General features: G+C 40.8%; 1 protein-coding gene across 3 annotated transcripts; it reads right to left on the reverse strand.

Moving 5' to 3' along the window:
• Positions 1-4: 4 nt before the first annotated feature.
• Positions 5-28,000, reverse strand: dock5 (dedicator of cytokinesis 5). Of its 3 annotated transcripts, none has more exons than XM_062417005.1 (51): positions 27,847-28,000; positions 22,311-22,394; positions 22,027-22,067; positions 21,864-21,919; positions 21,493-21,589; positions 21,185-21,333; positions 20,906-21,041; positions 20,641-20,798; positions 19,138-19,219; positions 18,408-18,537; positions 17,633-17,705; positions 15,487-15,629; positions 15,201-15,326; positions 14,929-15,053; positions 14,146-14,244; positions 13,860-13,932; positions 13,658-13,761; positions 13,238-13,415; positions 12,789-12,886; positions 12,581-12,670; positions 12,340-12,440; positions 12,063-12,197; positions 11,865-11,976; positions 10,929-10,999; positions 10,588-10,694; positions 10,263-10,399; positions 9,267-9,362; positions 8,898-8,996; positions 8,432-8,602; positions 8,207-8,307; positions 8,053-8,111; positions 7,656-7,810; positions 7,438-7,523; positions 6,915-7,071; positions 6,746-6,786; positions 6,574-6,664; positions 6,344-6,463; positions 5,920-6,009; positions 5,333-5,437; positions 4,904-5,045; positions 4,686-4,767; positions 4,490-4,574; positions 4,227-4,313; positions 3,955-4,131; positions 3,483-3,566; positions 3,259-3,396; positions 2,855-3,027; positions 2,507-2,630; positions 2,114-2,273; positions 1,717-1,835; positions 5-1,586 (listed from the first exon to the last, which is right to left on the reverse strand). In XM_062417005.1, exons 1-51 carry the CDS (start codon positions 27,887-27,889, stop codon positions 1,485-1,487), a joined length of 5,592 nt encoding a protein of 1,863 aa, XP_062272989.1. In that variant the 5' UTR covers positions 27,890-28,000; the 3' UTR covers positions 5-1,484. The 3 variants fall into 3 exon arrangements, with proteins under 3 accessions (XP_062272989.1, XP_062272988.1, XP_062272987.1); XM_062417004.1 differs by having other exon boundaries at positions 2,507-2,651; XM_062417003.1 differs by having other exon boundaries at positions 2,507-2,654.

The following is a 28,000-nucleotide window of genomic DNA, read 5'->3' on the forward strand; positions in this document are numbered from 1 at the left end:
AAACCCAAAGTCAACAAGTCTTTATTTTTGTTCAGTCAACAGCTTGTTCATAAAAAAATCATATATCTTTCGAGGCAAAGTATAACATTTCTTTGATACTTGTTAGGAAATGTGTAAGGTAGAAAAAGTTAATCCCTTGTAAAACAATTTAAAATCTAAAAATACTGACAATTTAATTCAATTCGATCATTTGTAAAAGAGCTAGAGCGCTTGCATGCATAGATTTATCACTCTGAAGGCACACACATTGAAACAGTGCACAGTAATAAGGCACAATGTTGAAATTAGACTCCATTTATGCTGCATAAAAATAAACCATCTCTGTACACACTTGGGTGTGCAAAAAAAGTGGAAATATTAAAAAATTCAATGAATAGCAATAATTTAATTTTCAATCATGAACTGATAAAAAGAAAGTCTACCAACACCTGAAATATAAAACTTAAATGAACTTCAAAGGCATTTATTCTTGTACCATACAGCGTTTAGAGTTCTTTCAAGGAATAGTTCAACATTTTTTTAATACACCTAAAATAAGATGAGAAGATTCATCCCACTCCCGTAAGAAAGTGTGTTGTCATTTAACATTTGGCAAGAAGGCAAATAAGCATATGTGGAACTATTCCTTTAAGCAACAACTTCTACTAAACACCAACATCAACATGATGCAGTTTGGAAGCATCACTTACAGTATTCATCATAAAACATCAAAAAAATCGCATAAACTGCACATTCATTAATGCCATCCAGTGTTTCGGAAACATTGTGGTTTCGAAAAATTGGGTTTGATCATAATATTACTGAAGACCACCATCGGACACAAAACAACTACATTAAAATAAAAATAAAAATCAGTTACAGTACATTCTGTACATTGTATTCCCTGCTCTTGATCAATGTGACGTTTGACAAGTATCTAATGCAGCTTTTTCCTGTTCAAATATGGAATGCTGGTGAACAGCTTAGGGGGGAAAAAATCAGTCATCCAGTGTCATTCCAACACATAAAAACAAAATATTACATTGCAGCATTGGTCATTCCTTTTCCCTGCGAGTGATAAAGACATTTCACTGTACACCATAGTGACTTTTCTTTAAGAATAAAAGCATCTAATCACTATTTCATTTAAAAAAATACAAGTAGCAACTGAATCGAAGGCTTCTGGTGACCTTATGTACCTAAAATCATATATCCATTTTTGTACCATAATACCCTCTTATGACAATAACACCACACATATCCTTTCTTGAGGCTTCAAAACAAAAACAGCAGCAACTCTACACCGAAGGACTGCTTGGAATTATTAGTGACTTGCATCAGACGGACATTTTTAAACTGCTAAAAATCCTGCATACACCCCACGTAGACTGTTCTGCATCTGAGCTTGACTGTGGCACCCCGCAATACCACATATGAAGCTGCACTCTCATCAAAGCCAAATCAGAGAATTAGTGAAATTTTAAAGCCCGTGCGTGGTTGTAGCCTTACTGGGGGCCGTGCTCGTAAGAGGGGAACATCGACTTCCGTGTTTTCGGAGGTGGCGGAGGAGGCTTGCTCTCAATTTTCATCGGTAGTGGGGGAGTGAACTGTGGGGTAAAGAGAGAGCGGAGTCCATGTTAGTACTTCAAATGGAAATAAAAACAGAATATTTTAACGTTTACATGCCATTAAATATGCATTAGGAAGGGGCGTGCTGTTTTCTCTGAGCAACTGTACCTCTGAAGAGAACCCGAAGTTGTCAATCTCATGCGGGTGTTTCTTTGGAGGCATGGGTGGGGGTGTCCCTGGTGTGTCAATCGTATTGGCATCATTGTCACTGAGAAGCGATGAATAACCTATCACAGAAAAGAGGAAATAAAAGCTTTTTTAGACCACATGGATCTGTGAATATGCTTGTGTTTGTGTGTGTGTGTGTGTGTGTGTGTGTGTGTGTGTGTGTGTGTGTGTGTGTGTGTGTGTGTGTGTGCGTGTGTGTGTGACCTGATTTGGGCTTTAAACCAGAATGTGCTTACACAGAGTTAGTAGGCATGATATTCCTCCTGTTCTGTGTGCAGGGCAAATATTTTTAAGAGAAAAAATAAATTGATGACATGCAGTTTGCTATAATACATACTGGAGCTGCGTGGTGTGTGAGGTGTGTGTGGAGAGGCAGGTAGTGGGCTAAGAGGGTTAGACAGGCTGAGCTGGGATGAAACACCCTGGAACAGGGAGAGGGTAAGCCGCCGATCTCCTAATTGCAAACTCTTGGGCCTCTGCTGCTTCTCTGGAGGAGTCTGAAATGAAGCCGAAAAAAAAAACAAAGATATGGACATCCGTGTAAAAGAGGAGAAGCAAAATGGAGCTACTCCCAATTCACAACTGAATAACAGAAACTTAATATCAGGATGATATGGTGTCCAAGACTTGTAAACAGCTTTTACAATCACCCGAGACGAAGTATGTTGGGCATGGAAATGAAAATAGCAGACCATATATACAAAAATAGCTCCTGGACATAAGGCCTCACCTCATCTGCATCTGACTGCCTCTCCAGTAGGACCTGGGATTTGCTCACGCTCCACTCTTTCCTGTTCTTTCTAGCAATCCTGTTGTCCTCCTCGGAGCGGGACAAGACTGAAGCCCTGCGATCGCTGGGACGGGACAACAAGGAACTGCTTTTGAATATCGGAGGATGGCAGAGAAAGAGATGGAGAAAGATGTAGAATCAGACCAAAAAAACTGCTTTTGATTTAAGACAAAATCTGTATTTGAAGAAAACAGGGCTTATAGTGATGCCAATGCAGGAACACAAACTCAAAACAAGATAAAATGGGGGGGGGGGGGGGGAAAGCAGGGAGAGTGTGCAGGGACTGACTCTTGGGAGGAAATGCAGGAGGGTCCATCTGAGGAGGCGGAACCGCTGGAGAGGCCTGAGGAGGCGTTGGAGAGGGTTGAGACAGTAGACATGCGACGCAGGGTGGAGGACATGATGTAGGGCATCACCACGGAGCCCACGCGACTCTTCTTCCTCTCAGTTAGAGAGCAGGGCTGGGACACACAAATGGGATTAAGCATCATCGGGGAATCTTGGCAGGGGAGGAGCACAATGACAGGCAAAACACGGGTCGCAATGGACTGGCAAAAGGAAGATTTATGGTCCTGCACTAATATAATGTACACTCTGCTTTGAATGAGAAGCGTTTGATAGGAAGGCAAGAGGGCCAATAGCTTAAGTTGGCACCCTCTTACATTAAATTGAGTTTGTGGTTGGCAACGCACCAAGGTTATGACGCCATAATGCTTCTCCACTTTCTCCCGAAGGTCTTGGAAGCAAGTAACCAGACGGTTGTGTAAGGGCTTCAGCTGCTCTGTCGTCTTCTCCCCGTGAATGCGAATCCCATCTGCTAAGAGAGGGATCTGGAGGGGAAGACAGTCACTTGAGCATTACAACATGTATTCTGCTTCAGGCCAGTCTCAATGACAATGACGGCAGAAGGATTTACCTGCAGGGCGATGAGCTGTTTAAGGACCTCGATGCGCTCGTGGTCGTCTGGGTGCTCTTGGATGTAGGTGTCTGTGAAGAAGGCCTACAGAGGATGAAAACAGGATGAAAAGTGGGCAACATTTGAAAATGTAGCTGCAAGCCAAAAGGAACAGGTTTCCACAGCGTGTCAAAGAGGCCACAGCGTCTCCCTTATGAATAAAACCAAGTAGCTCATAACATGCTTGAGGCCAGCGAGAGCTCATGTTAATGAAAAAATCATTTCCAAATGTTTGAAGTTCTGTGATTTCTTAGTAGTGTAGTTAGGCAATTTGTCATAATAGTAAATTATTTTCCAAATCAATTATTTTAGAGCCAAAAGTGCACAAGCCTTGAGCCTGATTTAGCAAATAGTGAAATCTAACAAACACAGTAAGCTCTGTAAGCAGTGGGCAAGTGACACGAATCCTCATAGTAAAAAAAAAGAGTCAAACCTTCTCATAGTTAGAGAAACCGCCCATGACAGCAGGGTCAACAATGCCACTGAGCATCATGGACAGAGGGTTGATGGACAGTGAGCGATCACAGGCTTGCTGCTGCACGAGGTTACTCAGCTTCTCATTGGCCATCTCCATGGTTTCTATGGCGTTCTCCAAAGGACTTATTTCCTCCTGCCCATCAGTAACATCACATGAAAAACAATGCGAATTAGAGGAATATTTAAAGTGGAGGAAACTGCAAACTGTCTTTCAAGAGTGCTTCTTACCACTGAGACAGATTTGACTTCAAACCATTTCAGAATCCCTGGGAAGCGATAGGCGGTAATATACGTCGTTCTCTCGATCCACATGGTCTGCAGGGCGGCATTCACAGCGATTAAATATTAAAAGGTGACATTTTTATGTCCTTATTAGTTTTCAGAGTGACTTGTGCAAACACAAGGCTGTTTATACATGTTGGGGGGGATTTATGTATGTGTGATCACACATAAATAGTTGCTGCTTTAAAGTAAAATTAAAAAGTGCTCACTGCAAATTCATTGTCTGGGTCCTTTGCACCTTTCCTGAAGGGCCTGGAATATTGGAACTGGTCCACTTCATTTGTTCTGTAGTAGCTGCAAGAGAACAGGAAAGGACAGTGATGAGTTAGTGATTTGACCAGAGAATTATAAATCCCAGGGCATTCAAGACTAAATAAATCAACCATTAAGTGTTCTGCTACACACTTTAATATCTGTTCAGGAACCCCCTTGTCTTTAAACTGTTGTGGTACAGTGAGGACTGGCTTGACAGTGAAGCTTTGGATGTCTGTGAAGTTCAGTTAAGGATAAGACTAAGAAGAGGAAGAGCAGACAAAGACAAGATGTGATCAATCAGAAGTTCTTTTTTTTATTTATTTTTTTTATCTGCAATCATCATTAAAAACAAAATGATGAAAGGATACACTGTCCAGGGGAGTTGCTGATGTTGTCTCCAGGGGGTGCTGTGCTGGTCATCCGGGCCGCATTTGGGAACTGAGAGAGCAGCTTTAAGCTGAAATCTTCGAGCCACTCGTACTCTTTGCCTCGGTAGATGAACATCTTGTTCTGTGGCAGAAAATTAAAGTAAAACAACTAAAACCCAATAATATTAACATTTGAATTACGATCAAGCTTATTTTCCATAATATATGAAAGGTGTGCCTGTGCAACACCCTGACAGGACTGCGTTCATTCTGACATTCTCTTGTATCATCAAAAAGCCAGTAACCTTTAGAGGCATTATTGCACGTTGCCCCGAGAAATGTCTCAAAAAGCCAGCTCATTGCAAAAGCACGGATGCATTTGGGTTTCACTAAGTCTTTATTTATTGAAATAGGTAATCATTTTCTTACCCTGAGAAAAGAAGGGAATCCAAGGCCATAATATCCTACAGCAAAGTATTCTGGCTGCGGCCGCATCGCATGCATTATATTTTCATAGAACTCGGCTTGTTTTTTCTGAAACAGAGGACAGAGGATGATGGAGACGATGCAGCAGATACTGTACGGTAGAGTGTGTCAGCATTCATAATGAATTAACACCATTAACGTTTTCAAAATGGAGAATGTGCTTACTCTCGCTTTCTTTTATGCAACTATGACAAAAGCTTACTGGAGCACAATCATACTAAACTCATAACTCTATAAATAGAATCTACATAATACATTCAAACTCCAGGGCATCAGTAGACACTACCTGGATGGAAATGAGAGTTGGGTAAACAGGTTAACACACACTTATTTCTTCTCCACTTCCTCAAGCAGCATCGGTTGCTTTCAGCCGTGGACAAGTGGCAAAATGTTCATCATGCATATTTAAAGAGAATCAATGAGGCACTAACAATTAAATCACCTAGATGCATACCTAGGTTTCCTTTTTTTCAGAGGTATTTTAAATCTGTTCAAGGAGTGAATGAATTGTAATAAAAACGCCTTCTTACCAGCAGCTGGCTGAGCTCCATGAAGTCAAACATGTGGCTCTCGTGCATCTTTGCTAGCTGCTTGCCCAGCTCAATGGCCTTCTCCCACATCTGAGAAGACATGTGCATAAGTCAGTTAAAAAGGGGGACATAACACATTTAGATAAAAACCAAAGGAGCGTGAGCTAGACTTTGCCATCTGGCTCCCTAACCCTGTCCTCAGCAAAATCCACCACCCCCTCCTCACCCCCCGTGAGACATCTGAACACTGACACAACAAAAGAAACCTGCGGCTAGAGCGCAAGCTTAAGTAACTTCCTCGGTTTCGCAATGCTCAGAAGGCAGGTTTCAAACACACTTATGATTAATTAATGCATGATGCAAAAACAAAAAAAGCCTATTTGATCTTTTGACATCAGCTCATATGCATGAGGTAAGTGCTCACCTTGCCCTTGTCCAAGTAGCATATGATCTCCTGGATGAGCCGCTCTTTCAGCTCCTGTTGGGTCCACACATGCTGCCCATCTCGGGGAATCAGATGAGGTGCACAGGCTTTGTCAGACCACTAGGGGAGCAAATGATCATAAATTAACATCCAGGTGAACTTAGAACAGCTCGAACATAATATTTAAAATCTCATTTAAGCTGCAAAAAAAAAAAAAAAAAAAAGGAGACCTCTAGTAATTCAGCATGTAGCAGCAGAGTGTAGGATGCCTCTGTGTAGTTCTCACAGTCAAGGTGCAAATCTCGCAGCTTATACAAGTACCTGGTTACAAAAGCACATCAGTTAAATATTGTAAACACTCTGGTCCATAATTCAGGTGCTTTATGTCTTAATCTGACTCACCGGATGTAAATGTCTTCCCTTTTCTTCTCTTTGTAGAAATTCTACAAGAAAGAAAAAAAAGTCTTTAATGCTGAAAATGTTGATGTCAAGCTATTTTTGCAGAGGTAACTGCTTTATGTACATGCACAAACAGTGTTAAGTCTTTGGTAAACAAAGGCACAGGGCGTACCAGCACATTGACAGTGCAGCTCATGCGGTGTTCGGGACTTTCATCATGTGTGATGGTGCGGTACGCCAGGAGATTCTCCAGCAGGCTGCTCAGCAGCAGGGCCAGCTCCTCTCCAGACAGAGACAGGTATCTGTGGCGTCTGCAGTGCTCCAGTAACCTGCATATACAAGCAATCTTTCACTCTGTAAAGCTCTACTTGTGGTCTCTTTGCCAAAGCCTGCCTTTCCTTCTGACGAGCACATACAAATGAGCATTTGCAACTGTTTCGGATCATACATTACGTCCCTGAGGGGTTTCCAATGATTAGAGGTTCTTTATAATTCTAACAGACTGTCTTTACCTTCTGGGTCCTTGAGGATTTTTTCAAAAACTCAATCTGAAAGGCCTTTGTTGTATTTTAGAACTAACCCAATGTGAATTCACTGTTACACAGGATTGAATGATTTCTGATTGGTGTTGACTTCTAAAACAATTTCCAGTATAAAAAGAAATATTTTCTGTTTGATCTGCTCCTCTGCCTTACGTTTTCTCCAGCAGGACTTTGTACTGCTCATCCCCACGGCCTCCTTCTACCTCTTGATCCAATTTTGTTATCAGTTCGTTCTCAAACTGGAAAGATAAGAAGGAAATTAAAAGACACAGCATCATACACATCATAAATGTCATAATTAGCCAGGAGCGACTTCAGTCACATTTAAACAAAGAACACAAAAGCCGTGAACTTCTGAGACAGCGCTTTACCGTTTCAAACGTGCGGCCGGGGCTAAAGTTGTGTTCACACTGCATCATATCAAAGAAGATAGGAATAGTAGCTTTCCTCAGCTCGGGCTCTGGCACCAGTGTGACCTCCAGAATGGGCCCCACCATGGCTGGGATGAACTTCATTTTGTGGGGGCCTGAGGGACAACAAAACATTATCACGCAGAAATATCACAGTGATTTGAGAAGGCAATAAGCTGCGTCTTCATTTCTCAACAGAGGACAAATCTAATAATGTGGCAAACAAAACAACAACACATTGTGAAACTGGACAATATAAAATATTGTCTTGTTATTCCCTCTGCATTACTGGCAGGCACTGAATAAACAATTCCACAAAACTCTATGATAATAGCAGCATTATCAGAAGGTTACTCACCAAGATTGTACCACATATCCCTGATCTTAAAGCCAATAGTCTTCCTCATATCCCCATATCTGTGGCAGATTGAGATCAAAGGTTATTTACATGAAGTTTTCTTGATTTAGTAATTGTTTTGATGAATGCAAATAATTATTTGTTCCATACTTACTTGTTCAGTATCTTATTTCGTTTCTCTTGAGAGAAGGATTCCAGTTGCAGTGTCTTGTGTGTGAGGAACGCCACGGTCAAATGAAAGTAGTTATTCCACAGCTGCGAGGGGTGCAGGGTTTTCAAATATTAATACCATAATTACCTTCTCATAACACTTGCTTTTGATTTTCTGTTGAATATTAAATGTAGCCTCGACAAAGATGGGGGGAGGACAAAGATGTACCTGTAGTTCAAAATGCGCCTGGTCTAAGAAATACATGTTGAGGACGTCAGAGTACTGGTTGATAGCCCTCAGAAAGACCCGCATCTGTACCAGGTTCATGATCATCCAGTCGGCAGGGAAAACATTCCCCATGAGGTCCTTAAACATGATGAATGTCTCCATGAGGAAGTCCTGTGTCGGTTTAGAAAAACACCATAAGTCTCATCCCAAAAGTGACACACACACAGTTAAATCAAGCTACACAGCGCCACTGCAGTGCCGCTACATGTCAGGCACACATTAAGCTCTCATGGCTAAATGGAGGCCCACTGTCATCCTCATCATGTCAGTCCAATCCATTTAATGAAATGCCTATAATCAATATTCTCTTAAGGAGCAGTAAGTGGCCTGGGTTGTTTAATGCCTGTTATTGATGAGATGTTTCTGGACAAGATGTAGCCAGCAGCGGAGGAATCGAGACACTTACAATGATATCCTGTCTCGTCTTGAAGGTGCTGATGTAGTGGGCGTAATGCAAGTCATCCATTTGCTTCAGGATAGCCGTCATGCAGGCTAGATAGTGGCCCTGTCGCAGAAAAGTCCACTATTACTCACATGATTTCACAGTAAAATATCCCTCCAAAAAAAAACTACCCAAAAAACTGTTTTCACAGCACTTACTGTTTCTTGTATGTTGGCAAATGTAAAGCTAGAGTATGTGTTTTATGTATAGTGTTCCCTGGCAGCACTTACAAGATCACTATACTACTATATTTAGCTACTGTTGATGTCAGTCAATGCTAAAGATATAGCTGCCAAGGACATATTTCAGCTTTAATATCACGTTGTGTCTTACAATGAGAGGAGATGATCTGTCCATGCTGATGACAGTGCGATTAACCCTTCGAAGCAGCCGTTCCATTATGAGCTGAACGTGTCCTCTGGTTGGACCCTGCAGAGACAGAACAGCCTCAGGTGAAAATACCAGCTGAAACACAGACATGCTACAGACTGGAATACTGTCAGTATTAAAGGGGTCGGTTCACCAAATGGACATAAACCCTATTTTCTCACATTTTTAATTTACTTATCTTCAAGATATATCTCTCCTGATGCATAAACCACTCGGTCAAATGTTTTCTTTGGGATTATTTCTTAGTAAAAAGTACAATAGTTCAAATAACAACTGCTCACAGTTCTGTGTTTATGTAACTGGGAGACTGTTTCAGGTAATTTTTCTATTAGGTGAGCACAACAAATAAAGTTGCCAGTACATCTCTATTATCTTGGATTGGTGACAGGAATCTCAGATACATACATCTCAAAACCAGGTCAAATAAAACCTTTACCATATGCATGACTAGATGTTGCATCCATCCATCAATTTAAACCGCTCATCCAGGTTCAGCTTGCTGTGACTGCACGCTGTGGTACAGATGTTTCTTTGGCTAGCTACAACCTACAGCTTCTACAGGGAGAAGCTGTAAGATGCACTTACGCCAGATGGGTCATGTACAGTAATCCCTCCAGCTTGCTCTGGGTCCGCCCCAGGGCTTCTTCCCAGTTGGATATGGAAACATAAAGAGAGGTGTCCAGGGTGCATCTTCATCAGATACCCTAACCACCTAAAGTGGCTCTTTTCAATATAAAGGAGCAGTGTTTTTGTTCTGGGCTCTCCTTAGATGTCTGAACTCCTCACCTTATCTCTAAGGGCCACCCTGTAAAGGAAACTCATTTTGTCCATTTGTACAATCTAATTCTGACTAGAAGTCTTTTTCAGTAATTCGATGTACCGACCCTTTACACTTTTAATCTCAGTTTGTGTGTCTGAAAATGAATTCTGACTCCTTACCACATCCTTGCGATCAAGGTTGTCCAACACAGTGCTGAGTAGTTGGACGCAAGCCTCGTGGTCAGGTTTACTGGAGTGATCGTCCAGCTGCCCACTCAGCTGGTCAGTGACAAGAGGCAGAAGCACATCTCGACAATCTGTGGCAAGATAGCAGAGAAATTCTGTGCTTCATTGTATCACACAATACATTTACTGTTAATGGCACTGACCTGACAAAGTTGTATGTAGGTGTAAGGCAAAGCAGAAGTTGTTTTTTTCTTTTCTTTAATCTTTTACTTCCTTTCATCAATGTCATTATGTGGTTTTGAACCTCAAGGACTTGTACCTGGCTGTCTGAAAAGGTCACTCTCCACCATTTTACACATGCAGCCGAGCTTCTGACGCACGAGCTGAGAGTCAGGAATGCTCTCAATGAACTTCGTTAGGAGCACGCTAGAGAATGAAAGAAAAAGAACCAAAGGAGCAGCTGTGACAATTTTAATGCTATTCACGTTTCACACCTAGCAATTATTGTCACAGAGGACTAATGAGCAGCCCATATGACGGGTTGATTTTATAGCAGTAAGAATTGAGAATAACGCCTCCTTTACTCAGAAGTAAATATGATAATTTGCACTGAGATAGGCAATTATCATTTCCTGCAGTGCAAACCCTCTGGAGAGTTACCTGAGCTCCACGGGATCAAACACAGTCTGGATGTCATTAATGATGCTGGGTAGGTATTTCAATATTGCCCCCTGAAAAAGCAAAAAATAATGAAGTCTCATGAAGCCGAAGGATATTGATAGTAAAACAAGCTTTTGCTCACCTTTCTGAGACTGCCAACAGGGAACAAACATTATTTTGCAGTTAATCTGCTAAATTTTTCATTTCATTCACATCTAACATTTCTTTTTTTTTAAAGCGACGACTCCAAATGAAAGCAACATCTTTATAGTCTGACTTGCTGCAATATTATTATGGTATTATGAGTCAACTGAATGAAAGCAATTTTCCACACTTTTCAAGAATTTTTATGACTGTAGGAAACTTGTCCAAAGAGAGAAGAAACTCTGCAAACTGTAGCTCCCTTTTTAGATGCAGTTTTAATGGGACATCCACAACTGAGGGCTACATGCTACATGCTCTTCTTCAGACTAAAATAAAATATACAGTGGCATTTCTTAAATAGATCAAGGCTCTGGTCACAAGACAGTCACACAATATGTGTCAAACCCAGTGCCAACATATATGGCCTGATGTATTTCTATTGTGCTCTATATATTATACATCTGTGTATTATATGTGTTTATGATTGTCTTCTTATCGCATACATGTTGACACTTATATGGGTTTGACATATCATATGACTGTCAAGCAAATAGAGCCTTGATCTATTTAAGATGGTGACCATATATTTTGTTTTAGTCTGAAGAAATGTCACTGACTTGTAAATGTCCCTTTAAAACTGCATTTAAACAGGGAGCAACAGTGTGCAGACTTGCTTCTCTCTTTTGTACATTGTTTCTTTAGTCCAGCATCTGGTTTAAAGTTTTTTTCTGGGATGTGTGTTCCCTTGTAGGAACCCCATCCCAAGCTCATGTGAACCAACATTAAATATACCTTTATCTTCACTCCCTCATCCAGTGGTCTGTCCATCAGAGTGTTGAAAGAGAGGAAAAGGGTCCGAATGGAGTTAAAGAAAGCATCCCCATCTTCGCTGTTTCCATAGAACCTGAGAAAAAAGATCGGACACTGCTTCACAACAAGCTTTTCTTAGAATATGACAAGTAGATTCTTGTGTGGCAGCGACTTTAGTACCTTAGATAGAGGACCCGGGACTGTACAATAAACCTGAATAGGTACTTGAGAGCTTTGAGTGCTGCATACAGCCTCTCGGCAAGGGAAGGTTCCTCAGCATGGCCCACGTAGTAGTTCAGCACCCTGGTTAGTTTCCTGAGAAAGTGAATATATGAGACATCAGGGTTTGCTGGTAATTTGGGTGTAGGTGGAGAAGAGGAGCAGAAGGAGTGCTAAAAATAAACAGGTTGAAGGGGTGTAAGCCATCAAAGGTGGGAAATGCAGAAGAAAGACTCACATGTAAGCCAAAGTGGCGCTGAAGTGCTTGTTGATGTAGGTTTCCAGGACTGGGTTGAAGTGCTGGAATTTGATGTCGCCAATAAGGGTAATTATAAATACCTGGTTATAAATAAGAGGAGGAAACGAGATCACAGCCTTGTAAAAGCTGAATTATGTACATATACTTTGTATAAATGAAATCCTGACACTGCAAAGTAAAAGTTATCACCCGTTGACACTTTGACTTCGCAAAAACTAACCAAGGCATTAAACACCAGGGTGTCATAGGTGTCCTTTTCTGAGGTCTCCATCATGATGTTGAAAAGGGCGTCGAGAGTGTCCTGGAGAAACTGTGCATGAAAAAGGAACCTATTATAAAAGTGTCATTAAAAAGTACATTATACAACATCTATAAAATATAGCAGCACATTACATATTTAGTGCTGCATTTTGTCGCATAGGACTCACTTTGACTATCTCCCCTCCTTCGACCTCCATCAGCCTTTGCAGGATCTGGTCCAGGTCCTCAGGGTTAGACCTCCAGTTCAACAAGCCGAGCAAATCCACTGGAAAAAAACACAACATCCACACATTAGAATACATGCAGTAGTAGCAACACACCTCCTCCGTTACAACACCAGTAAATGTAATTGTGTTAAAAGCATGAAATTTCAATATAAACTTAATTAGATCTGCATCAATCAGCATCAACACATCAGCGAAATATTAGCGACACAGATCAGCTTAATTAATTTCAAGGCAATCCGGGAGAGGAGAGGATGATGGCGCCGAATCACAAGAGCAGATTGGACCCTGTTTCACTTCTTACAGATGACTTGTGACAAGACATCTTTTAATTATCACAGTCGGAGATCAGATGATTGGGGGGGGGGACATAAAATAGTGCCCCGAGGTACCGTTCTGAGTGAGCTTAGTGGAGCAGGTGAGCGTGCCGATCTGGAAGCTGTCTTTAGTCACAGGAATCACTCCTGAGTGGTGGAACTTCCCCATTTGCTTCTCCTTCTCCTCCACTTCAGCCCAGGTCGCTGGCAAGGTCAGGTAAACCTTTGCATCCTCCGCCTTCTTCACGTCAACCTGAGAAATTCATAAGATGGGGAATGAATCATGAAGCATATTGATCGATGGAGATCTAATTTCATATGTATTGATTGGGGAGAGTTTCATGCATAATCCATCTACCCACTGTCAGCCTTTCAGGACAACCGACTTTTGTATAATTAGATAAAAACAATAAACAATCTCCTCCTTATTTTAATGATAAGTTCACTGAATTTAATTTCATACAAAGTACAAAAAGAATAATCCTGCAAGATTACCTTATAGACGATAAGTTCATGCCTGCCATCTTTCAGTGTGGTCCCATCTACCTTCATGAGCCGGACGAAGGCCATGCCAAAGGGCTTCTCCGATTTGTCCCTAGCTGAAGGACACACAGAAACAGAAGACTCTTATTGCATTGACTGTGGCAGCATAATAACATTCTAGCGTTTGTCAGACAAATAAGACGCAGTCACTCACAATCCTGGGAGGATCTGTGTCGAAACATCACCCGCAGGTGACAGCGGCACACATCTTCAATGGGAATTGTCACCTTGAAAGGAGGAGAGAAAACTATTAGAGAAGTGTGAATGAAATAAGTGTTAATACAGGATTATACATATGGAAGAGATGTTGTAGGGGAGATTTGTATGAGTGGCACATCCCAGAAGATTATTTAATCATATTGAGCTACAGTAAAACCAACTAATTAGAGCACATGAGATGTCAAGCTTGAAGCCCACGTGAGTCCTTGACATAAGCTTACCTTCACTGTTTCATTCCAACAAGGCTGCTTCACCTGGTAGTAGATGACAGACTTGTACTCTGTGATGCCATCATAACCAGCCCCAGGAAATATTGCTTTCTAGAAGACAGAAAAAAGTCTATATTAGTATATTATTATGTAAGTTTACAAGACAGGAAAAATATCTACTATCTATATCTACCTCTAACATACTGTGTGAGAATACTAAGAAATACTGCTGACTCTCTTATAAAAAGGAGGACTACTAAAGTTCTGCCCAAAAAGTCTGTCATAAAGGTCACCGGATCTAGTGAGAAAGTCACTAAGTTGGCAACACTGGTTGAGACATTTCACTATCATTTCCTATATGGAAAATGGAAAGCTAAGGGATCCCCAAAGGTAATAAAATTCACCCTGAGGAGGACCAAATTTATGCCAGTCCATCTAATGTTTGACAGAACATTTCACCACAAATGTCAACCTCATGGTGGTGGTAGTGGAACATTAGAGGATGACCAAAGCCATCCTAGGATAGGATTCACCATGTTGGGGCCGTGAATGTATATACAAAAGCGCATGTATCTCTTGTATATCTTGTTGGGATATTTCCATCTGGGGCAAAGTGGTGGACTGACTAATATTGCTGTCCATTACTAAAATTAAGTACTAAAAAGTAAATGTAAATACTATCATAGTAAATATTTACAGCAGAATTACAAAATTATGACAAGACGATGCTAATACAGTCAAATAAAGTTTAATTAAAAATATTAAGAATTTGTTGCATTCACTGGTCTGTTTTACCTCCATAGGATTGCCTTCTTCATCGTGCACACTCAGTATGACCTCCACATTTTTGGGGGTCTTCTTTTTACCACGGTCAAACTCTCCCTGCAGCAAGGTTACGTAAATATCATTCCTCACGTTTCCTGGAGGAGAGACAACAGATGATCAGGTGCGTGAGGTGCGTGTGCCAAGAATTTATGTACTCTGCTCACAGTTTTGTAGGTAATTAAAATCAACATGACTACGGCGTATGTAGAACAGCGCCCAGCAATAACAGACTTCTAAGCCACCTGGGAGGATGATCTCTGGAAAGCCCATTTTCCTGACGATGGCTGTGCTCCGGTCCACAAAGTGGGAGTAGTCCTTTCTGACCTGTGCAAGATCCCCTGGGAGCAGCTTCAGAGTCACGAACAGTCCTGCCAACAAACATGTAAAGAAATTCAATGAGGCATACATGGTAAAAGATACACTCTGTAGACCCCTCACACATCATTTATTTCGTTCAAAAACATAAAAGGTCAATTTGGAGCGACTCTCTGAAATCATGGGGGACACGCTGTGAGCGCTTCATCTTACCCTGGCCTTTGTGATTGACCTCCCGCGTGGCAATGACTTTGTTGAAGACAGCAGTGAGCGGCTCATTCTCTCCTATGACTCGAGACGGGATGAGTGGAGACATGATGAGCTGCCTCTGACGGATGTAGGTTTCCATAGCTATCCTGGGAGAGATGCATTGGGATGAGAACAAAGAAGAAAAAAAAATCGGCTGCCAAGATCTTTGACAGGTGACAAACAAATGGACAGAAGTGGTGCAAAGGCAGAGGAAGGCTCTTCAAATGATGCACCATTATGTCGTCACACACTTCAGTTACTTCAAGTGACTACTGTGGAGCAATGCAGCAGAGTACTAGTACTGAGCTGAACTTGATGCAGTTGAAATCGATCAAAAAGTGTTTTTTTTAAGTTGATTTGGCTTAAAAGTTGAAGAAAATGATTCTCAAAGCATTTTGTGTAATTCCCAAATCCATTTGGTATTATATACATGTATTTTTGCTCTCAAGCTGAATTCAAATGTTCAAGTACAAAAAAATCCTAATTTCATGTTTTCAGTAAATTATTACAAGAAATCATTAAGTTCAATTAGCAATATACTCATCTTCACATTTCTTGTGCAACTCATCACATGCCGTCACATTTACTTTACAGGTGAAACTCATGCATCATTAAACACATTTACACATTACACATTACACTGTTGCATCACAGTTACCGAATATGGACGAGATAAATATTAGAAAGGCTGTTTTTACTGAAGGGAAAATGCCTGTGCGTGTGTTGTGGTTTGGTCAGAAGGAGAGGTGAACACAGAGGAAGAGACAGAAAGAGGACAGAGAACAGCAGAGTTCACATAGGCGAGGGAAGGTTTTGGTGCAAGAGCAAATATCAGATGTGATTTAGATGAAATGCTGGGGCCAAACGAGCGTTGCTAGAATCGCTCCTAATTTGCATGAATCTGTATTTATATATTTGTATTTTATATTAACGTTACACTATGGCAGTTTCTGTCTATCAGAATACAAAGTGAAGACTTACTGTGAGAAACCTGATATTGACTTCACTACTGGCCTCCTGTTTATGAGTCTAAATGAGAAATAAACTGACTGTTTGCTCATGAGTTTTGAGCGAATTACAGTTTCTTGCAGGACAAATGAAGTGTTGTGCTGCTCAGCATGCAGTAAATTGACATGCTGATTGCACTTTGTTTTGAGAACTGCTACACTGTTTTGGAAAATGTGTTTAACTGTATGAGAAAATATCAGTATATTAATGTTATTTCAATCTTACAAATATGCTTTCTTTCTCCATTGTTCACTAGAAAATTCATTTTGTGCAAACTTTTCATTATTCATTTGCAATTATCCATATCATGATTACCAGTGGCACATAAGTCAGTCAGTGTTAATGAAATATAAATGCGTTTGGCGAGGCTTAACGAGTTATTCTGTGTTACAGCCTGTTGGTTTAAAGACACTCTGACCGCTGGTATTTGTGGAAGGGCAGGAAGCTGCATATCCAGGAAACTTTTATTCATGTTTTCCTTGAGAAACATGATTGTGAAAACAGACATAAAAGATTAAACCTGGATAAGAATGTAACTCTGATGGAAAAATGTCAAAAATCTACATTTCATAGTTAAAATAATCACTCAAACATTCTATGAATTTTGCTTGAAGTTCAACTGAACTTGAACTATTTTTTGTGACAGAAATATGTGTGTTGTGTGTGTAATTCCTCACTGTGCCACTGTGAGAGGAAACAAATAGAGGTTAAATCATGGTAAAAAATGTTGATTTGGATGTCAAGAATCAGTCAAGATATTTTTGGGGTGTTCTTGCATCAAGGATCCCTGTGAATGTATTATTGTCCTCATCCACCCACTGCGCCGGTACTGTGAAAACATGGCCTTGAAGTCTGTCTTTGAGAGGTAACACTAACACTCAGGGTTTCCAAGTTTGTTATATTTGTCCTTGAAAAGCTACAGGAAAAAAAGTTAAATTGCAACCTTGAAAAAAATAAAATAAAAATGGAACACAGTAAGCAAATATAACTCGAAAAACCTATTCTAGATCTTTTCCATTATTCATACGCGATTGTATTACACTGCAAAACAAAGCTGAGCCTGTTACCGCTATAAGAGGTGTGACAACATCAAAAGACTCACTGCTGAAAAGGGATGAAATGCTGTTTGTCCTCATCATCTGCTTTGCCATGGGCGATGTCTGTTATGTCCATCACTGCAATGACAAACAAATTGGGAGCCTCACAGAAAGAAAGCACACTGTCAACGATGAGATAATTCACCAGATGTGATGCAGTTGTTAGGTTACTGCCAAAACAGCGACAAAATAGGAATTTCCTTGATTTAATAGCACAGATTTCATTTACTCAATGTAACTCTGGAAACTGTGTGTTCTATTTCTGAAACAGAAGCTGAGACATGTGTTGTTGGATCTTATTCACCTGTTGCCTGGTAATGCAGACAGCCGGTGTAGTAAGACAGATTGAGGGGTTCTCGCTCTCCAGCTTGCAAATGGGTGATGTTTCTAAATTGTGCATTCCACCCAGCTCCTTTTCCTAAAATGTGTTTCTTTTTTTTCCTGGCTAAGAATAATGTGTCTTCTGAGTTAAACGTTCCTTCTTACTCTGGTTTCAGTCCATTTGCTGGAACACCGTTTCTCATCAAATCCACCAATCATCTGGCCAAAAAACAAAACGACGGTTGCTAAACCAATTTCCACCGACTCCTTTGCCAAGGCAGAGCGGAGGCATTTTCTAGGTCAGGAAGCAGGTGTTCCCATTTCATTCGGCACATGGATCATTCATTTTTACACCTCAACAGAACTATTGGTGCAACTACAGCACGGAAAAGGGTGCCATTCTTCGTTGACTTTGTGTCACGTTAACAAATATTAGAACATTTGAAAAAAGGTGCTCACCAGCCACACCAAACGGTCTCCTAAGTCCGCCTGTGTGTTTCTTGCCCTCCTTCAGCTCCATGCTGCCAACTCTGATGATCTGGCACACCAGGAAGAGTCGCTGCCTCATCAAGTCGCTGCTGCTCAGGTCCTGGACAAGGACGATGGCAAAGATGATTTATTATGGCATATTAAGTGATGAAATGCAATGCATACAAAAGGCATCGGCTGAATGTGTCACAGGCCTGTCATTATGTGCATTTATATAGCTGGAGCTAAAGACCAGATAGGAAATATTACAAGATAAAAGCATGCAATAAAACTCTCAAACTTATCATCTTTCCAACATCTGTATGTGTTTATTTTTTCTGGAGGCTTTTTTAAGTTACAGGAGTCTCGCCTTGTGTGCTTTGAGCAAGTACCTTTGACACCAATTTCTCAGCGCTTTGCCTTGATGAATGTGATTTTATTGCATTGGGAACCACCAATTCCTGGTGGCAAACATGCAGGGTGACACAATGGCTTGTTTGCTGGAAACTGCTGACTGTGTCATTAACATAAACAGAAGGCAACATAATAATGTATTCAAATTCTAAAAGATGTGCCATGAATGTGGCCTATTCAGTGAAACTTTCAGGAAATTAGAAGCTATCCAGGAGCAAATTGTCTTCTTTGTCACAGATTTCAGGCAGGCTGGATTGTTTAAATCCGAAGCAGAGGGAATACAGTCAGTGGGTTGGGATTCAGTTACCGTGAATAGCGCTGGCAGGTTGTTGAGCTTTTCAATTTCTTTAGGCATTCCCATACTATCCCACCGCACCAGGAAATTCTCACTGTATGGATTTCAACAAGAATTACAATTAGATATCACATAAGACACTTAGATACTTGGCAAAATATAAAAATAACTAATGAAAAAACGAAACTTTATTTCATTTATTTTATTCGATAGGATCTAAAATGTCATGGAAATTTTAATATGCTTTCATATTTTCAATACCAATAAATTGACAACAAGTTTATTGTTCCCTGCAGACATTTTGACTTGCCAAACACAGCTGATGGTTGCATTTCATTTAGGTGTGGAGTGCCAGAGAGAACTGACTGGCACACTTAAGTGGAAAAGATCTGTGATGGTGATGACCTGCTATAAAAAATGTCTAAATGTCATAGTGAGAAAGTTGTTTTTACCCTTAGAGACATCAAAGTTCTGGGTCAGCTGAAGAACAGCCAGTGTTTTTACAGTTTATAAAGCTGTTTTACATTAGCGACATCGATAACCATGTACATGATTCGACTCGATTAGATTTTCTTATATTTTAGAGGTTGTTTCAATCATTTTTAATATTTATGCTGGCCCCATTTTTTACCAAGCTCAGAATAGAGACATTACTTTTCTACTCCAGCAGGCAGGAGAAGCAGCAACTGCATAATGCTTGAGACGAGTAGCCTTCCAGCTTTGAGCATTAATTTAAAACAGTGTTGAAGCCGCTACATCAGTGCTGTGCAGAACTATGTGACAACCTCCAGCCATAATTATTATTCTCCATGAGTATGGTATAACTTATTATAATTAATCCTTCACTTGACAACTTTTGTCATAAGTGGTATTTACATATTATCTTAATATTACTAGTAGCAGCAGTAGCAACGGAAGCCAAAAACGGCCGTGCTTGTAATTTGTTTTTTTTTAAATGACATTATCACAAATCACAAGTTAATCTATCTTGTTATAAGGAGAAAACAAAAAGTCAATTTCTCTAGATAACAAGATAATTTATGATAAGATTTATCTGGGAGGACATTCTCATTTGTTCATTCCTGTCTTCCCTCCATGTCTCCATCACATGGACAGCTCAGATATTTAGATCAGGCACGAGAAGCCTTCGGGTGGCTCTTAAGGACATGGGTTCAAATTTGTCATATTGGTTCATTCCCTCTTTCCACCCCACTTTCTTTTCTCTCATTAAGTCTAACGAAATGAAAATGCTTGAAAGATATTGTTTGGTAACATCCCTTCATATTATGACCAGGCCATGAGACAGATGGCATTAATAAATCTTCTCTGCGCCACGTTACAGAGTGCAAAGACACAAACACACACAACAAAAACAATGCTACAAAACCTACAATGTTGATGACTTACATTAACTGCAGGCTGCAAGTACAATTATCCAACGGCACTTAATGAATCTGAATGAGCAAATAACCTTGGCTTGTTGCTTAATCATGAGGTAATAAGTGAGGAGCTAACCTGATGAATTCTGACTGGTCAGGGTCATAGAGAGACATTAGCAGCTCAGCATCTTCTCCAATGTTGCATACAAAGTTTTTCAGGTTCATGAGTAGACTGTAGGTGTGCACCGTGCTGAACAGGGTCTGACGCCTCATTTCCAGGTTTTGCAGCCGCGTCTGCATAAAATCAAGGCAGAAGGCAGTGCACAGACACAGATATTCATTTAAATGGATACCCGCTATGGAGTTAAGCTACTCAAAGTACCAACAAATTAGAAGCATGCCTTCTCCTCTTGTATCCTGTCATCAACACTGCGTGATGCGGTCTCGTGCGCCCGGAACAGACTGACCGTGCTGGTCTGTTCGGGATCCAGTGTGTTTCCTGATTCATCTCGTACCACCAGGTCCAAACCCAGAATCCTGAGCGGCACAGAGGGTCAAACAGCATGAGATGGGTTTACACATACAATCCTAGCACCATGACTCAAGCTTATAAAATTTTACAATGGCATTTATGTCAGAAGGCATTTCATCGCAGTACAATAACGCAGCAGGACTCATACCGGTTTCCATAATCAATCTTCGCTGTGACTTTCTTTTTGAGCTCTACAAGGTCATCCTTGGGCAGCGTTCCTGACACTATCTGAGATCGATATTCGATGAGGCTGTAGGCCATCTGCTGAACACTCCTGAACTGGGTGGTCTTGTTCGCCTGTCAGATAAACAGGTATATGAGAATGTAGTCTTTAGAGGAATGAAAAGCAACACTACGTTTTTAACAGGAAAAAAAAAGTGGTGAGAAGCTGAGTGGTGTAAGGGACTTCGCATTAGAAACAGAGAGGTTGATAAGAGAGAGGCAATCTACACTTACCACAAAGAGCTTGTGCCATATCTGTGCCCATTCCCTCAGAGTAGCCCCGAGCTCCTGCACCAGCGGTAGATCTGCTGGAATAATTATTTCCTGCTGGCTACCAGCCACAAGAAGAGAATAATAAGATATTGGAAAAGTGGCTCATCACTCACAAATCACATCATATAATTTGAACGGACACAAGAGCATTTCTTTACATGATAAATAGTTGGATGGTTTTCCTACACCGCCAAGAAAAGCATTACTGAATCCTCACTTATGATAATTACAAGTGCACTGCTATGTTATTGGCAAATGACAAGGCGGGGCGGCAAACCAAAAGTAAAGTGGATTATCATCAAGATGGTATGTTTACTGATCTGTGATCTCACCCTATTCCCTCAACCGTAGCCTCCTTTAAGTGGATGTAGGAAGATGGGAAAATGCCCTGTGGAAATGAGTTAATATTAGTATATACATATAAATATATGCATATGTTTATATACAGACACATCATAGAAATAGTTACAGGATAAGTCCTAATGATGCCCATACCTTATGTGATTTCTTGCGTAGCGTGTAGCCCCTATACCAGCCTGAGGAAATATAAATTAATAGAGAAGCATGTTATACTGAGGGAGAGGCAGTCGATAAGTTAGGAGCGATGATAGTCCAGGCTGTCAGGAGGACAATGTGGTGGACTGCAGACTCATTTACATTATTATGCATAGCACATTGAGTGCCAGTTAGTTCAACATCTCTTCAGTTCTTGTGTCAGCTTGCTTAGAGAAGTAAAACAGGGATGTGTCGGGGCCTGTTGTGTGTTCAGGCTCACTCACCTTCCAATTTCTCAAGTATGTGCACCGTGTCCCCCACCTGTAGACACAGCTCCTGCTCACCACGGGGATCATAATTGTAGATTGCTGAAGGACAGAACAGGACTGTCTCATTATGGAAAAAACACAAACACAACATTCAGTAACTACTGTTAACAAAGAAAGGTTTTGACCAACAATTTGACTGGCAAGTTTCGTTCCTCCTCAAGGTCCACTGGATTACGAAAAAACCCCAAATCCCTTTTCAATAACTCACTTCACAGAGGAGCAAAGAAAAAAGTTCTGGTTCAGAGATTTGCAGTTTCTCCCTGGAAAAGGAAACCAATTCAGCTTGCTTGTCACAGAGCAAGGACTTGCAGGCGTTAAAGGATCCTGATCTTTACGTTATTCCTCATCTCATTGCTCTTTCTAACAGCATGCTGTTTGTGCAGCAGGCCTGTGTGACTCAAACCTCCAAAGCATTTTGACGATTCTTAATTGAAACGGATGCCCTGAGGCTGTGTTTAACGTTCCAGTAAATGGACTGTGCTGGAGCAGGTGGCTTCCAGGTCTAATGCAGTGTCAACAGTGAGGAGTAGAGCTTAAACGGCAATGGCATCACATCCTCTATATTTCTGATATCATCATACCACTGTGGACTTTGGTCATTAGTTACACTCTGCAGGTTCTTTTTCTGCCAACTGACTCACCTGCGAGCCCCGCCTTCCCCTACATTCAATTTATAAACCACAGCTTTCCTAGAGGCGACTGCTGTCTTTCCTTTTTAACTCTCTGACCTGGCCCCATATGAGAGAAATCACACAAGAATACGTCTGTACGAGCTTACACACACACAAACACACACACACACACGTTACAAAAGAGAAACATTGGCAAACAATGCTGTAGCAAAGATCTTTGTCATGACTTGAGGGAACTGCAATAGTGTGCAGCCACTCATTCTCAAAGTGAGATAGAGGAAGTATGAGCAGAGCTCTGTCCTGACTTGCATGGTGATAATGCTTGTTACTGGAGGCTAGATTTCACAGCGCGCTTCAACTGGCTCGGCTTATCACACCTCAGTCTGAATACCAAAACTTGACAAAACACTCAATGTGACTACCCTTCTCCCTCCGTGACGTCGTCAGTGATTTTTCTGGCTCCCCTAAACACATCTGCACACACAGAGATCCCCATGCAGAATTCGTTTTTTGGTCTGAGACTGTGTTTGTGTAGGCAGCCCATGGGCTCTTAAAATATTAGGTTAGACCCATGCCTGCTGTGATGTTAGGATATCACTTGCACAGGTTCACACCTCACTGTGAGATCCCGCATCCGGTCATCAGAAAGGAGAACAAACACTGAAACCTGGAAGGGGTCAGAAATACCGCAATACCAATGACGTTGGTACAGTTTGTTCTTTTCCAAAATAAAAATGTCCTCAAATTGGTGTGATGGTATCTCTTCTAGCTAAACCAAACCACAACACTATGAACAGAAAGTTCAGGCCTTTAAAGCCAACTTACTGACACATTGTTTTATACTTTAAGAGAAGTGACTGACATACTCTTATTCCTCTTTTAAAAGAAGAGTGCTTGTTTTCACCAGGAAATCATTTGTGCAGTCAAAACGATACCAAATGAAACATGCACTGAAGAAATTACATCTGCCTCTGGTCATGCCGAGAGTGACAATGGTCCATTCACCAACTTGACACAGTGTCCGGGCCTGGCAAACAGCATGGCAGTATGCCAATGGCAGAAACCCAGTTGAGCTTGTTGTGATGCCACAGTGTCTAAACTAAAGGCAACAGTCTGAGCCTTGGCAGCGCAGCTCATCTGTATAACTCTGAGACACACTGTCTTCCTCTTCAACTTGAAATACTGAGCCTGTCGTCGCTGCTGTAAATTCCAATAAAGCCCCGATCTGCGCAGATTCATGTTAATGTGCATACTAATGTTAAATCAAAGTCAGCCTGATTCACTCTAAATGATTTACCATACAAGTGGATTAGCCAACAATTAAAGAACACGGCAGCTGAACAGTTTGAGCAGCTGTTGGCTGCTCGTCAAAGTTACCACAATTCAATCAGAGTCTATTGTTTCCATTGTCGACTGGCAGTGAAAACAAAACATTAACTTGTATTTCCAGTTATGGCAAAAACAAAACAAAAACAAAAAAATAAAGAAGCAAAAAACCCTACACACAAAATAATGTGACACATAGACTAGCAACCAATCCTTTGAAATAATTAACACATGTTGAAAATGTATTTGTCACAATGAAAACGTATTTAATTTCAAATCAAATGAAAACACATATTAGATAAAAACTGATTTGTGTTATGAATCAGAAAATGTTTTAATAAGCCACTATTCAGTGCTGTCCCATGTATGTCCTGAACTGAGCTGAGTCATTTCTGCCAAAATAGGGAAATGTGGACTATCTCGACATAAAATCATTAGGTAAAAGCAAGTCTATTAAAGTTTGTTTTAGAGCCAATTCTGCTCAGACAGGACGTTTCAAAACATAATAAGGCCTCAGTAGGAAAAAAGCCTTTTGCCTCCCATCTACTGTCTAGACAGTCAGAAACGATCTCTAACTCTTAAAACTGTGCTCGAGCTAATAACTCCTTACAGGTTATCCATAAATCAGAGATTTAATTCTTAAGTTCAAAGCTAATAGCGCAAAAAGGGAAAAGAATTACATCAGTGTGGGCTCATCTCTTTGTGCTGGTTGAAAACCCAGCTGTAACAATTCACAGGAAGGAAATTGCAGTCACCTTATCTAAATGCCTTTCTCCAAGTTGCTCAAGAATCAGAAGAATCACTGTGAAATGATGTGCAAGTTGTAAAAGTCATTACTGACTTGTGGTCATCTGGTCAGTCCATCAAAACTGAAATCAAGGTTAACACTTATCTCTAAATCATTGTCTGCAATCAGGTTTGACATTGCATGATGACACACAGGGATGAAATGATTGGGATCTTTTCAGTCTGCAAATCTCAACATCTTTAGATTTGTTTTGCTAATAAGATGCCCACACAGCATGGAAACAACTTGAAACTGTTTAAGGAAACTTATTTTCTATCAATTGCGTAACAGCACAAGGTGAAAGTGGCTGAGTACTACAGCAGAAAACGCTGGTTTACACGACTGAAGCGAGTACAAGTATACATCAGATCTTTATGACTGCAATACCTTGAACTGTAGTTCCCTAAAGAGAACTCAAGGTAATTATAGGAAGTGTTTGCTGGTGCTGCTTGTAAGCAACCGAAGAGCATTATAATCACTATGACAATATATATCAGAACACACAATATGTAAACTCCAGGGGTTTGCTGCTTCGAATCTTATTAATTATAACAATTATACATTAAAGTCCCCCCTCCACTCAAAGAGGTGTTTTGCATATTCACTTAAATGTTTGGCCCTTTCCTGTACAGAGTTTGACACTAGCTGTCTGTTTTCACATTCATCTGCTGAGGGGGGTTTAAATATGTTTATATAAAAGCAAGATTTATGATATCACAAGTTGGTTTGGAAGCAGATAATAGTTCCATGTTGATTTCTTTGTGTTTCTGACATATCACTACAAAAAAAGAGTGTTTTTAGATATTATTGGGCAGGATCTTTAACTCTCTTCATCCTCTCTGTGAATAGATAAAAAGTTCCTGGAGGACTTGAGGGCATCACTGGAGTGTAAATGTGTAATCTTGTTTACATAAGCTCATAATAAAAATGGCCAGCTCTATATTGGTTCAGCTCAAATTCATGTAAGCATTTATATGACCGCTCATTAGGGAGACCTTGCTCTGGAGTCAACTAAAGCCATGGGATGCCATTATGGATATGAATAATGTAAATAGAGATGCAGTAAATTAAACTAACCAGAGAGCATCTGTGGTCTTCACCTGCTGATTCAGTCTCTACTGCAGTGCTTGTTTTTAGGGTGTGTTGGAATCTGTCCTATTATGATGGTGTTACAAATTTACTGTTAAAGATTGTGGTATCTTAATCCCCATATTATCCATATTCTCCTGTTAGCTAGCACGATATAACTGATGTTATCAGAAACCATGCAATCCCGTCTTTCATCCAAAATGTAGTTCCTTGTATTTGAGCACTGCTTGGGGTTGACTAATCGGATTAAAAACATAAGACCTTGTAAAGGGTCCGATGGCATTTTTAGGATTAAGTACAGTGTTGGTGACTCCTACCCTGTTTCTAAGGTGAATGGCAAGAACATGGCACAAGCTAAAGAATCAAGCAGAGCAACAGTTTTGAATGTCATACTGGGATCTAAAAGGATTAACTCGAAAAAATTCCTCAACATCAGCTGCTAGAACAAGGTCATACATGACCAAGAGGGGGAGTGTTTATGTTGCACGGTGCTCCATACTCACATTAAATTGAGGGTTAAAATGGGTTTTTCACCCCCCCACCTACAACAGCTGCAAAGCACATACCACTTTCTTCAAAACCTATAGTCAGTGAGAGGATCCAGGTTAGAGGAGTCAAGCTATTTCAGTGCTGGGCTCTGATTCACACTTACTCCTGAAGGACTATATGCTCGGTATATTCTCTACATCCACAGTTTACCTCATGTGTAAGACATCTGCTGCACACCAGGAAACACTGTCTGCTAAAGTGTCTGTAGCTTTAAGCACTTTTAGCGGTGAGTCAGTAGGATAACCAATGACCAGCCAACCTGTGCTGGCTGTAAAGTCATTACTCTGATCCAGAAAGGGATTTTTCAAAGAGACAGCAATTGCGCAGATTTGCCTTGAGGGTGTGGAAGACTACCTGATAGCGCGCACGCACACGCACACGCACACGCACACGCACACACACACACACACACACACACACACACACACACACACACACACACACAAACAGGTGATGAGGCCACACCTTTTTTTATTATAATTAAAAACCACTGCAGTCCAAATACAAAAATGCAAAAAACATAAACACCATACAAATGAAAACAGATGCAGTAAAGCAATACGTTATATTGACACTAACTCATGTCTATGCAAATTGTCCTCTCTTATCTCTCACATGCATACAGTAGTTGCAGTGGCTTCCATGTGGGGCCCTACAGGAGTCCTGCAGGGGGCTTCAAGGGACCTTCCAATGAACTGGGGATTCATTTAGGCACACAACACGTATTTAAAAGCTCGGTGAGATTAAGCACAAGAAGAATGACTGGTATGCTCATTGAACTCTTGGCTCCTTTCCCTTATTCCTCGCCTCATAAAATGGACAGTAATAAAAGTTATTTCTTTCTACGACCTACACTCCCCTTAAACAACAAGGAGAGGTAAAAGCACAGGGGTGTCCTTGGAATGAAAGAAAAAAAAAAGAAAGTTTGAGAAACACAGCTGGGTAACTATCCGCCTTGTATCAACAACAACAACAACAAAAGTCGCCAGTAACTAGTGTTTCCCAGCTTCACTGAGCCCACTTTCCCTTGAAGTTGGTGGAGTTGGGAGTTCACTCGGCAGTGGCAAAACACACGCAGCTCTTTTTTTTTTTTTTTTACGAAACTTACCGACTCCGTACTTCTCTTTTTTCGTGGGTATCCAGCGGGTCATGGCGTGGGGGGGTTGGGGGGGGAATGTGAAGCTGTCTGAATAAATAAATAACTATATACAACTGCCTAAAGAGGACGGGCGGTGCACTCCTGCTCGTCCCGAAATCTACAG

This window comes from Scomber scombrus, chromosome 4 (genome assembly GCF_963691925.1).
Source record: "Scomber scombrus chromosome 4, fScoSco1.1, whole genome shotgun sequence".
Taxonomy (NCBI): Eukaryota; Metazoa; Chordata; class Actinopteri; order Scombriformes; family Scombridae; genus Scomber; species Scomber scombrus.

Bases quoted from the DNA above. Each gene is read 5' to 3' on its own strand.
- dock5 (XM_062417003.1), bottom strand. From the start codon at position 27,889: ATGACCCGCTGGATACCCACGAAAAAAGAGAAGTACGGAGTCG. The intron at 21,042-21,184 runs GTATGAGTCCTG...TGTGCCGCTCAG, and splicing joins AAGATTGATTATGGAAACCG to GATTCTGGGTTTGGACCTGG. The intron at 8,308-8,431 runs GTACATCTTTGT...CACCCCTCGCAG, and splicing joins AGGCGCATTTTGAACTACAG to CTGTGGAATAACTACTTTCA.